Raw genomic sequence first — 13,042 nt, forward strand, 5'->3', positions numbered from 1 at the left:
CTCTTCGTCTGGAATGGAATAGCCGGCGCTGATTTCGCAGCTTTGGAGGAGAAATCAAAAGTGACGCTAGAGTACAGCGGGTGGAGAAGACGCATCACAACACGCACAGTTGTCCCCGGTGTGTAGCCACGAGTTCCTTTGAGGTGTGCGTAATATATGTCCAAGAAGGGAAGATTCATTCAAACATTCACAACAACAAAAGAACATTGGGAGGAAAAGAAATGTGCGTCTGATCTCAGCAGCGTCTGCCTGTTCTCGCCTTTCTCTTGTTCTTCTTCCCCATGCTTTTAAGAATCCCCCATATTTCAAAATGATGCGGAATTAGACGACCGAGAAAGTTTATATTTCCAAATTCCATGATGCATCATTTTCCTTCCTTATTAGCTTCTTCCATCTGGCTTGGCCGATCACCTCATCATAAATAGAGCTCAGACAGTGCGTCCCACACACACACACACGGCCGGGATGAAGAAACACAAAACAAACTGCGACTTTAACACATACAAAATGTGCAGCAATCTTAAAAGCCTTCACGTCACGCAGCAGAGGAGACGATCCGTGCCGTGTGGAGGCTGGCTGCTCGGAGAATGAATGAACGCACAGCAGGCAGGCAGTCAGTCAGCAGCGTTCTGGAAAATGATCCCCGACAGGCGACAACAGATGCAGCGTTCTGGCTCCTCCGTCTGTGTGTCCAATCCTCCTCCTCGACTGATTTAACGATGCGGGTTTGGTTTGGTTGCACAATCAAAAAGTCTCTCACGATTCAACAAATGGAGAACACACCCCGGCCGTTGTTTGGGGTTTTTTTTTAACCCCCAGTTCTCGGGAGCGTTCAGGAAATCCGCTGTAAATCACTGACATGTATTAATGTGAGCACTTTCTCCAACAGACACACACAACACACTATAGTGCTCCTCATGAATCGACCCACGTGACCGAAAAGACGCTAGTCAGGCTCCACCTGTGCCGTCCCTGTATCCATAGCATCAGGGAGGAAACGTGGAGAAAGCTCTCTCTCCTCCCCCCTTCCCTCCCTCCCCCTCTCTCTCCTCCCCCCTTCCCTCCCCCTCTCTCTCCTCCCCCCTTCCCTCCCCTCTCTCTCCTCCCCCCTTCCCTCCCCCTCTCTCCTCCCCCCTTCCCTCCCCCTCTCTCTCCTCCCCCCTTCCCTCCCTCTCTCTCTCCTCCCCCCTTCCCTCCCCCTCTCTCTCCTCCCCCCTTCCCTCTCTCTCTCTCTCCTCCCCCCTTTCCTCACTCTCTCTCTCCTCCCCCCTTCCCTCTCACTCTCTCTCTCCTCCCCCCTTCCCTCTCACTCTCTCTCTCCTCCCCCCTTCCCTCCCTCCCCCTCTCTCTCCTCCCCCCTTCCCTCTCACTCTCTCTCTCTCCTCCCCCCTTCCCTCTCACTCTCTCTCTCCTCCCCCCTTCCCTCCCTCCCCTCTCTCTCCTCCCCCCCTTCCCTCTCACTCTCTCTCCTCCCCCCTTCCCTCACTCTCTCTCTCCTCCCCCCTTCCCTCTCACTCTCTCTCCTCCCCCCTCCTTTCTCTCTCTCCCCCCCTTCAGTTCCTCCTCCCCCCTTCCCTCACTCTCTCTCCTCCCCCCTTCCCTCACTCTCTCTCCTCCCCCCTCCTTTCTCTCTCTCCCCCCCTTCAGTTCCTCCTCCCCCCTTCCCTCACTCTCTCTCTCTCCTCCCCCCTTCCCTCCCCCTCTCTCTCCTCCCCCCTTCCCTCACTCTCTCTCTCCTCCCCCCTCCTCTCACTCTCTCTCCTCCCCCCTTAATTCCCTCTCTCTCCTCCCCCCTCCTCTCACTATCTCTCCTCCCCCCTTCCCTCCCTCTCTCTCCTCCCCCCTCCTCTCACTATCTCTCCTCCCCCCTCCTTTCTCTCTCTCCCCCCCTTCAGTTCCTCCTCCCCCCTCCCCCTTTGCTTTTAACTATCAGTTCACATGACATGAATGACAGAAGCATTCTGTGGCCCATGCTGGGCGGGGTTGCCAAAGGGGATGCCGCTGCCAGCAAAGATCTGCATATATGCATAGCGGGCACTGGGGCAGTCTGTGTGTGTATTTTAATTAATATTATAATCACCCCGGTTGATTTCAAGCCAGTTCAGGGCTTGCTATTAACCGGGGCAATTTATTGATAATTACATTCATGTAGCTTTCACATTAATCATTTGTGTGCGCAAAGAGAACATATGGTTGGTTATGAAAAAGAAAGCCAACAGGCACTTCTTGGTGAGATCCATCAAAAGAAAACAACAAAAGGCGTGTTAAAAACATTTTAATTGCCAATTAGACGTGATTAAAAAAAAAGCTTCATAAATCAGAATATTGTCTGGTAAAACCATGACTATCAACAAAAGCCCACTAAAATGAAACGTTGCATCTTTAGTGTCTGTCCTTAGGGTGTGGTAGGCATTTTCCTTTAGCCTATAAAACGGGGAAGGCATCTGTGTGTCACAAATAGCAGATATGAGCGTGTAGATCTGCTATTTTTTTTGAAATATCTGTATAATATATATATATATATATACAGACATTAGACAGTGTATATTTAAAGCAAACATTTTTAACTCAAGTCTTCTGGGGGTCCCTGGAACAAAATGTGTTGAGATGGGGGTCGATGGCCAAAGGCATCAGTTGGGGGGGTCCGTGACATGAAAGCGTTAATATAGCAACATAGATTAGGTATTTCAGAAAACTGTTTGTACATTTGTAAAACAATTTTAGAAGACAATTTGTAGAATCCTTAATGGGTTAAGGATGCTCTGATTGGGATTTTTCCAAGTCAACAACTTTCACTGATTTATATTTTCCGTCAGGCACATTTCAGATGATATCTTAATCCATCTCTGTATCTCAGCACTGTGAAAGTTGTAGTGCAATTCCGTCTTTCCATCGTGTACAAAATGCATTCAATTTTAAATTCAGTTTTTATGCAACACACATCTGGAACAAACTTCCAGAAAACTGCAAGTCAGTGTTTGCGGATGCATTTTACTGAGGTTCTCGTGCACTATTTTATGCTCTTATTTTGTCTTTACAGATGTTGCTTGCCTTTGCATTCTCTTATGCGCCGTCTTAATGTCTCCATACTAAATGTTTTATGCAAAAATAACTTTAATTGCCTGGTTGTTGAAATGTGAAAATACTAAGATTTTAGTAAGAACATTAATATTAAAATATATATTATTTCGCATTTTTCTTTAAAACAATTGAAAAATGTGTGTTCACTACTTTAGTTCATTGATTAACAATCCATCGATTGATTGATTGATTGATCACGCTCTGAAAATGCATGTGGCCCAGTCAGGTGGCTTAACCCATTCTGACCTGAGATCAGATTCATACGAGGTTTCCGCCGGACACACACTGGTCTGATGAACCCATTCTGACCTGAGATCAGATTCTAAAAAATGTCAGTCGTTCTTCGATTTTTTCAAAAATAGCAGACCTACAAGCTCGTATCGCGCCACTCGGTGGCGCGATATGAGCTTGTAGATCTGCTATTTTTAAATAGCTAAAGCACAACATGATGCTGACACCAAAATGGGTGCCCGTTCAGAATGGGTTAATGTCCTGATCCAGAAAAGGGTGAGAAGTACCGTGCTCTAAACATAACCGTGAGCTGCCTTTGATAGACAGCAGACATTCACTGGTAGCAGATGGGATGCAATACACAGACACCGCTTAACCCATTCTGACCTGAGATCAGATTCATACGAGGTTTCCGCCGGACACACACTGGTCTGATGAACCCATTCTGACCTGAGATCAGATTCTAAAAATGTCAGTCGCTCTTTGATTTTTCAAAAATATCAGACCTACAAGCTCGTATCGCGCCACTCGGTGGCGCGATATGAGCTTGTAGATCTGCTATTTTTAAATAGCTAAAGCATAACATGATGCTGACACCAAAATGGGTGCCCGGTCAGAATGGGTTAAAACAACTAAATCAGACTCATCTCGTGTAATATCTGTGATATCGAAGCCTTATAATGGCAACTGGCCAATCAAAGCATCGCTGTCACACAGTTTGGCACAGGGAAGGTTCAACAGGGAATGGATGCGTGTTCATAGAAAGTGATTATTACCAACCTTTTTTGTGTGCCCCCCCCCCCCCCCCCCTTCTTACGTCTAACAAAAGCTGAGACCCCTCCCCCCCCCACACACACACACACACACACACATGCATGCATTTGCATTCCACTTGTGTTTTTAAGACAGGTCAAACACTGTAAAATCAGTCTAGTGACGCAGTGTGGGCTTGTAGATCTGCCAAAGCAAAGATCTTATGACACTGATGCTTTCCCGGTTTTGGATGGGTTAAGCCCTATACTTCTCATACGACAAATTATTTTAAAAAATAGGCCATCGGCAAGCTCACAACACGCCACAATGCGACCCATTGTGAGGCAATGTGAGCTTGTAAATCGTCTAATTTCTCTATTTTTGAAAAGTTTTTGAAAAAAGTTTTCTGTTATGACAAGTTGGAGTGATAGTCATATTGAGGACATACAGGCAGACAGTGGATGAAAGCCAGTTATGCATTTTGCACTACCTCCACAGACCCAGATTTGACTTCAGGGATTCTTCATCTTCAGTCTGTAAAAATGAGAGAAGACGAAGATTGCAAAAAAAAACTATTCATCAGAGTCTCATTGGCCCTGGTAGCACCTCCACAAGTCTTTTAACCCCATGGGCCATGTCTGGAAACCGTTTTGAATATTATGTTCTAGAGATGAACCCTAAGGATCTACGTGCTGATCTTTGAGGATCTCTCAAAGAACAAACTGTTAGTAACTAAGGAGGGAGCAGGCACGTGCAGAGAATGTTAGAGAGGCAGGGGCAGTTTTTGCAAAGAATAGTTTTTTGCGAAGATAGCAGATCTACAAGCTCTCAATGCGTTGTAGATCCGCTATTTTCGAGGCGAAACCCTGAACTCTTTAACTATACCGGAGATGTGGCGTACGACATGGATTTCTAAGCAAATTCTTTCACCGGAAAATGCTGTGTTCAAGTTCAGGAGAATTCGGGGAAAAAGGCAATTCTACCCTGAATGGGTATTATGCTATGGAGAGAGGAGGGGCATTTGCATTTCTTTCACCGTAGTAAAGCTGCATTCATTCATGGTCTGGAGAGGGCAGTTTTATTACAGACCTGGGGAAAAAGGGCAGGGGCTCAAGCTAGCCCCCTTTGATGTCTATATGTGCACGCGCCTGGAGGGGAGTTGGGTTTGCCTCTTATCTATCTATCTGGCAGCAGAACTGCGTTTGTTCTGTTGTGCCACTCAACGTCTCAACAGGAATGGTGGCCTGCCTGGACGCCGTTGGTGGACGTGTAGCGGCACTTTGCAGAGCCACACTGGCAGCTGAAGAACTTCTTCTTGATCCTCCAGTACTGATCGCCGTAGTCAAACCTGCAATGGGAACAGGGCCATACAAGTGACAATTTAGGTATTTAAGCCATTCTGACCTGAGATCAGATTCATACGAGGTTTCCACTGGACACACACTGGTCTGATCAACCCATTCTGAGATCAGATTAAAATAATGTCAGTCGTTCTTCGATTTTTCAAAAAATAGCAGACCTACAAGCTCGTAGCGCGCCACTCGGTGGCGCGCTATGAGCTTGTAGATCTGCTATTTTTCAATAGCTAAAGCATGACATGATGCCGACACCAAAATCGGTGCCCGTTCAGAGTGGGTTAAGAAGACAGGTGTTATTCAGAGCGACTTGGCAATAAAGAGAAGATAAATAATCACATTACTATACTAAATACTCTTTCATGCCAACTGCCATCAGACTTTTTAATACAAAGGCATAAGAACTGCCCCCCCCCCCCCCCCCCCAAAATGGCATATGGTCGTTGGTTGTCTGGTCTTGTGTGATATGTCATTTGTGTCTGTTCTGTGTTGCTCTGTCTGTCCAGTAGTTTTTAGCTTTTTAGTTTCTATGCACTTTATGCTGTTGTAACACTTCAATTTCCCCTCGGGGATTAATAAAGTATATCTCATCTCATCTCATCTCATCTCAAATAGAAGCCAGAGAGAACAGCGTAGCACCTCAAGTAACTAGGATACCGTGGTAAACCATGAACCAAGCATCTGTCTAAGCAATATGCTAATAAATACCAATCTGGACTTTGAAATGATAGGATACCAGCTGAACAATGAACCTGGCGTCTGCCTAAATCTAAATTAGATTCTTCTGATCAGTACTTTATTTTAGATTTTAGATTTTTTACAAACACATAAAACAGAAAACCTACAATACAAACACAAGCAACAACAGCAGAGTACGTATTCATGGATAGACAATTAAGATAGATAAGATAAATAAATTAAAAAAAGGAAAAAAAAGGAAAAATCAAATTAAAATGTGAAAATAGTTTCCATTATTTACACGACCAAACGCAGCATCATCAACCGTATCATAATGTGTAGTAATACAATAAACAATCAAGAGGGCATTGCCTGACCATGGATCACACCAAGGGACCTGCAACATGACTGAGGAACACGTCCCACTTCAGATCATATTTATCCAACTGATTATTCATCTTAAAGGATAACCTCTCCAAAGCAGCCACAGTACCGAGCTGAGTGAACCATACATGTGCTGGAGGTAAAACCTCAGACTTCCATTCCTTAACAATGATCTTCCTGCCCACCATTAATGCTGTTTGAATCCAGTCAGCTAGAGGTGCAGGGAGGTGTTTTAGTGGCGATGGATCACCCAGAATAAAGAGAGCCGGTGTATAAGGAATATCCTGGTTTGTGATTTGCATTATATTCTCATGAATACATGAATAAGTGTACCGAGGTCCTCATCACACCTCCAGCAAACCGGACTATCTCTGAGCTTAGCCTTGAGTCCAGTAGACTCTATTCATTATTTCAAATTGAACTAATCTGGTTCTTAGATTCTTAACATGTGTGGTCAAGAAAAACAAAACGATACGTAGCTTGCGGAGTTAGTTCAGTCGGCCTCATGCTGTGCTCAAGGGCGCATACATATACTCGCGGGGTTAATACGCTGTATCACTATGTGGGTATATACAGTGTTTGCAAGACCCACATGTAATATGCTGATTGTGGCAGTCAGCTGACCAATTGGGCGGGTAAGCATGTAAGGCATGTAATAGAGATGTGAGTATTCATATAGACTGCATTGCTGCATGTAATAGAGATGTGAGTATTCATATAGACTGCATTGCTGCATGTAATAGAGATGTGAGTATTCATATAGACTGCATTGCTGCATGTAATAGAGATGTGAGTATTCATATAGACTGCATTGCTGCATGTAATAGAGATGTGAGTATTCATATAGACTGCATTGCTGCATGTAATAGAGATGTGAGTATTCATATAGACTGCATTGCTTTTCTGTTGATTTTACACTTCAGCAAGTGTAAAATCACACCATCAAGGTCCGCCATTACATACATTTTAGTCGACTAAATCAACTGTAGATTCAGTCGACTAAAATCTTATGACATTTAATAATAATAATAATACAGAGCAATGGAGAAAGAAAGAAAAGAAAAGCAAGGCATAAAATATAAAAAAAATAATAGCAGTAATGCAATACAGTGAAGACATGAATAACAAAAACAAATAAAGATCGACTAAAAAGATCGACTAAGACTAGTCTAACGCTAAAACATTTTGGATGACTAAAATGTGACTAAAACAAAATGAAGTTTTATTCCAAAGATTATGACTAAACTAAAATCTAAACTTTCTGCCACTCACCCTATCTGTTGGCCTGCCTGGAGAAGAAGCATTATTAAATAGACATTTAATAATAATAATAATAATAATAATAATAATAATCACCCTATCTGTTGGCCTGCCTGGAGAAGAAGCATTATTAAATAGACATTTAATGATAATAATCACCCTATCTGTTGGCCTGCCTGGAGAAGAAGCATTATTAAATAGACATTTAATAATAATAATCACCCTATCTGTTGGCCTGCCTGGATGGGCCTGCTGGAGAAGAAGGCTATCCTGGGGAAGCGGAGGTCCTGGTGCATGGTAAACACTCTGACGGCCAGCAGGTTGGGCTCACACAGGTGGTTCACGAAACGACCCACGTTGCCGAAGAGCCGTGCGTCGATGCAGTGCACGTCGCCCACCTTCGGGGGGGGGGCAAACACACAGTGGTTTTTTTTACTCATGACTTTCTCAGAGCTTTCATTGACTGTAGATGGAAGGAGGATCAAGAAATCTATAGTAATAATCAATAAAAAGTAGTAAAACTGATAACAATAAAAGGGCCTTTAAGCCATTTAGGCCGGACGTCGAAAAAAAAAAAAAAAAAGGTTTCTAAATCATGACAATTTTCGGAAAGATTTCAAGCACATTTTAACAATTTTTCAAAAATAGCAGACCTACAAGCTACAAAGACTGCAGACCTACAAGCTACAAAGACTGCAGACCTACAAGCTACAAAGACTGCAGACCTACAAGCTACAAAGACTGCAGACCTACAAGCTACAAAGACTGCAGACCTACAAGCTACAAAGACTGCAGACCTACAAGCTACAAAGACTGCAGACCTACAAGCTACAAAGACTGCAGACCTACAAGCTACTCAGAATGCGTTAATCAGCGCTGTGCATAAATGTAGTCCCGTGTTTCAGCAGGTGGTATATTCGTTCCCTATTCTCCCCCATAATAGCTTGGTTTGATTGGCTCGGCAGTGGGGCCCATAGCTTTGTTTGATTTGCTCCGCAGTGGGGCCCATAGCTTTGTTTGATTGGCTCCGCAGTGGGGCCCATAGCTTTGTTTGATTGGATTAAAGCGGAAACACGCATGACACTGTCCTTCACTGGTTTCCGGTTCGGCCAATCAAATTAAACTATGGGAAAATGAACTGGAACGGGAAAGGGGTATGCCACCCTCTGTAAAAACGGGAGAGTCTCTTCTCCAGGTGTTTCGCCCACGCGGACAGCTTTTATTTTTAAATTGGGTTTAGGCATAATTTCTGTGAGATTAGCTTCAAGGTTAGGTTTAGGCATCGTTTACAATTTACAATTTAGGCATTTAGCAGACGCTCTTAATCCAGAGCGATTTACAATAATCAAGAACAAAAGCATGGGAATACATCACAAAAGCATTTATCATAAAACATGCGTAAGCTAAGAAAGTAACAGTGGAATATATATATTATGAGACTATACATATAAACATATAAACTATATATATATAAGTAACAGTGGAATATCTATATTATGAGACTATACATATAAACTATATATATATACTACTATATAGATTTTAGTTTTAGTTTAGTTGTATTTTTAAATTGGGTTTAGGCCTAATTTCTGTGAGATTAGCTTCAAGGTTAGGTTTAGGCATCGTTTTTGTGAGGTTAGGGTTAGGTTTTAGGCATAGTTTTTGTGAGGTTAGGGTTAGGTTTTAGGCATAGTTTTTGTGAGGTTAGGGTTAGGTTTTAGGCATAGTTTTTGTGAGGTTAGGGTTAGGTTTTAGGCATAGTTTTTGTGAGGTTAGGGTTAGGTTTTAGGCATAGTTTTTGTGAGGTTAGGGTTAGGTTTTAGGCATAGTTTTTGTGAGGTTAGGGTTAGGTTTTAGGCATAGTTTTTGTGAGGTTAGGGTTAGGTTTTAGGCATCGTTTTTGTGAGGTTAGGGTTAGGTTTTAGGCATAGTTTTTGTGAGGTTAGGGTTAGGTTTTAGGCATAGTTTTTGTGAGGTTAGGGTTAGGTTTTAGGCATCGTTTTTGTGAGGTTAGGGTTAGGTTTTAGGCATAGTTTTTGTGAGGTTAGGGTTAGGTTTTAGGCATAGTTTTTGTGAGGTTAGGGTTAGGTTTTAGGCATAGTTTTTGTGAGGTTAGGGTTAGGTTTTAGGCATAGTTTTTGTGAGGTTAGGGTTAGGTTTTAGGCATCGTTTTTGTGAGGTTAGGGTTAGGTTTTAGGCATAGTTTTTGTGAGGTTAGGGTTAGGTTTTAGGCATAGTTTTTGTGAGGTTAGGGTTAGGTTTTAGGCATCGTTTTTGTGAGGTTAGGGTTAGGTTTTAGGCATAGTTTTTGTGAGGTTAGGGTTAGGTTTTAGGCATAGTTTTTGTGAGGTTAGGGTTAGGTTTTAGGCATCGTTTTTGTGAGGTTAGGGTTAGGTTTTAGGCATCGTTTTTGTGAGGTTAGGTTTTAGGCATAGTTTTTGTGAGGTTAGGGTTAGGTTTTAGGCATAGTTTTTGTGAGGTTAGGGTTAGGTTTTAGGCATAGTTTTTGTGAGGTTAGGGTTAGGTTTTAGGCATAGTTTTTGTGAGGTTAGGGTTAGGTTTTAGGCATAGTTTTTGTGAGGTTAGGGTTAGGTTTTAGGCATAGTTTTTGTGAGGTTAGGGTTAGGTTTTAGGCATAGTTTTTGTGAGGTTAGGGTTAGGTTTTAGGCATAGTTTTTGTGAGGTTAGGGTTAGGTTTTAGGCATCGTTTTTGTGAGGTTAGGGTTAGGTTTTAGGCATCGTTTTTGTGAGGTTAGGGTTAGGTTTTAGGCATAGTTTTTGTGAGGTTAGGGTTAGGTTTTAGGCATAGTTTTTGTGAGGTTAGGGTTAGGTTTTAGGCATAGTTTTTGTGAGGTTAGGGTTAGGTTTTAGGCATAGTTTTTGTGAGGTTAGGGTTAGGTTTTAGGCATAGTTTTTGTGAGGTTAGGGTTAGGTTTTAGGCATAGTTTTTGTGAGGTTAGGGTTAGGTTTTAGGCATCGTTTTTGTGAGGTTAGGGTTAGGTTTTAGGCATCGTTTTTGTTAAGTAAAATGTTAGGGTTTAGATGCAATCAAGGCGAAACACCAATGAAAGAGGGATTCCTTGCTGAAAACCTGGACAACTACCGTATACAGTTATTGTACATTATTGTACAAGTATGAAACCAGTGCATGTACTGTAAAACCTAATAAAAGCATCACATTAGTATTTATTTCACCTTATTGTCAAGGGTGAAGAGGAAAGAGTCGTTCTCTCTTCGGTCAGCTTCTGCATCTGATATAATCTCCCCAACATACCTGTGGAATCATCAGTTAATGCCAACGTTGGAAATATGGGGGTGTTCCAACATGAACCCTTACGGCTCTGCAACTCCAAAGAGTGTACTACAAATGGAACCAAATGTACTGTAATGTGTAGCCTTTTGTTTGAAGACTGGATGACAACAAAAAGAACATTGTATTCATTGTATTCACGTCTCGTGCCAATTCTCACTCGCAAATGAATGTTCCTTGAGGGATGTTCTGCATGGCTCTGACGGCCCAGCCCATCTTCTGTGTCCGGTACAGTTGGAGCCGCACTCTGAAAAAAAGAGTAAACTTGATTTAGCTTCCCTGCGTAGCTAACCCATTCTGACCTGAGATCAGATTAAAAAAATGTCTATTACATCCTGACAGTTTCATTATTAACCCATTCTGACCTGAGATCAGATTTAAAAAATGTCAGTCGTTCTTCGATTTTTCAAAAATAGCAGACCTACAAGCTCGTATCGCGCCACTCGGTGGCGCGATATGAGCTTGTAGATCTGCTATTTTTCAATAGCTAAAGCATAACATGATGCCAACACCAAAACGGGTGCCCGGTCAGAATGGGCTAATCTAGAAACATGGAGATTTCACAGGAACATAATCGTCTGTCAGGTGGAAACCTCACATGTCCTAAACTGTTAACTTTTCAGGATTAAAAATTCAAAAGTAGCCAAAGCAGCAGATGGACTATGGAGATAAGACGTTTCTTTTATTTAGGAGTTTTTAGAATCGTCTAATTCTAAATTAGGACTGAGGATGATTCTTAAAAACGCTTCTAAATCTAAGTCCTTTTTTTTTTAAACCGTTATGTTGCTATATACTGTACAAAGCAACAAAAACATTACGCAAAACTGGGTTAGTCACCTCTGTGTACTTCTGTGACTGAAATGTTACATGTGTTACAACATTACAATGTTACATAACCCTTATCACTAAACTTATTTGCCTTTTTTCTTTTTTATATATATTTTCAAAAACCATTTTTGAATAGTTAAACTAGCCAATCTACATTGACACGTTGTGAGCTTGTAGACTTGCCATTTTAACTATCAAAAAATGTTTTGCACAATAGTGAAAAAAAAGACCAAAGTTTAGGGATAAGAGGTTTAGCGGTGATGAAAATGGAGCCCTCTGTCTCTAAAGTTTAGGGATAAGGGGTTTAGCGGTGATGAAAATGGAGCCCTCTGTCTCTAAAGTTTAGGGATAAGAGGTTTAGCGGTGATGAAAATGGAGCCCTCTGTCTCTAAAGTTTAGGGATAAGGGGTTTAGCGGTGATGAAAATGGAGCCCTCTGTCTCTAAACGTTGACGTAGAGAGCCTTTTTCTGTCGCTTTTCCTGATTTTGACACCGGCAGTCAATCAAGCCTGATCAAAGTTCAACGTGCAGTCACATGCAATTTGACCCATGTCTGATGTCAATCACTGTCTGTCAATCACATGTCTGATGTCAATCACTGTCTGTCAATCACATGTCTGATGTCAATCACTGTCTGTCAATCACATGTCTGATGTCAATCACTGTCTGTCAATCACATGTCTGATGTCAATCACTGTCTGTCAATCACATGTCTGATGTCAATCACTGTCTGTCAATCACATGTCTGTTGTCAATCACTGTCTGTCAATCACATGTCTGATGTCAATCACTGTCTGTCAATCACATGTCTGATGTCAATCACTGTCTGTCAATCACATGTCTGATGTCAATCACTGTCTGTCAATCACATGTCTGATGTCAATCACTGTCTGTCAATCACATGTCTGATGTCAATCACTGTCTGTCAATCACATGTCTGATGTCAATCACTGTCTGTCAATCACATGTCTGATGTCAATCACTGTCTGTCAATCACATGTCTGATGTCAATCACTGTCTGTCAATCACATGTCTGATGTCAATCACTGTCTGTCAATCACATGTCTGATGTCAATCACATGTCTGATGTCAATCACATGTCTGATGTCAATCACTGTCTGTCAATCACATGTCTGATGCCAATCACTGTCTGTCAATCACA

At 42.2% G+C, this 13,042-nt stretch overlaps 1 protein-coding gene across 2 annotated transcripts in view; it reads right to left on the bottom strand.

The window, feature by feature from the left end:
* Positions 1–4,196: 4,196 nt before the first annotated feature.
* The window catches only part of LOC310872803 (histone-lysine N-methyltransferase EHMT1-like), a 54,499-nt gene continuing 45,653 nt past the window's right edge, over positions 4,197–13,042 (bottom strand). For both annotated transcript variants that reach the window (XM_083784946.1, XM_083784945.1), the window contains exons 20-23: positions 11,213–11,299; positions 10,938–11,016; positions 7,965–8,140; positions 4,197–5,413 (exon numbers count right to left, since the gene is read on the bottom strand). In XM_083784946.1, the coding sequence (XP_083641072.1) occupies positions 5,293–5,413; positions 7,965–8,140; positions 10,938–11,016; positions 11,213–11,299 (463 nt within the window). In that variant the 3' untranslated portion in view covers positions 4,197–5,292. The remainder of the gene's footprint in view (positions 5,414–7,964; positions 8,141–10,937; positions 11,017–11,212; positions 11,300–13,042) is intronic.

This window comes from Protomyctophum parallelum, assembly GCF_964188405.1.
Source record: "Protomyctophum parallelum genome assembly, chromosome: 15".
Taxonomy (NCBI): domain Eukaryota; kingdom Metazoa; phylum Chordata; class Actinopteri; order Myctophiformes; family Myctophidae; genus Protomyctophum; species Protomyctophum parallelum.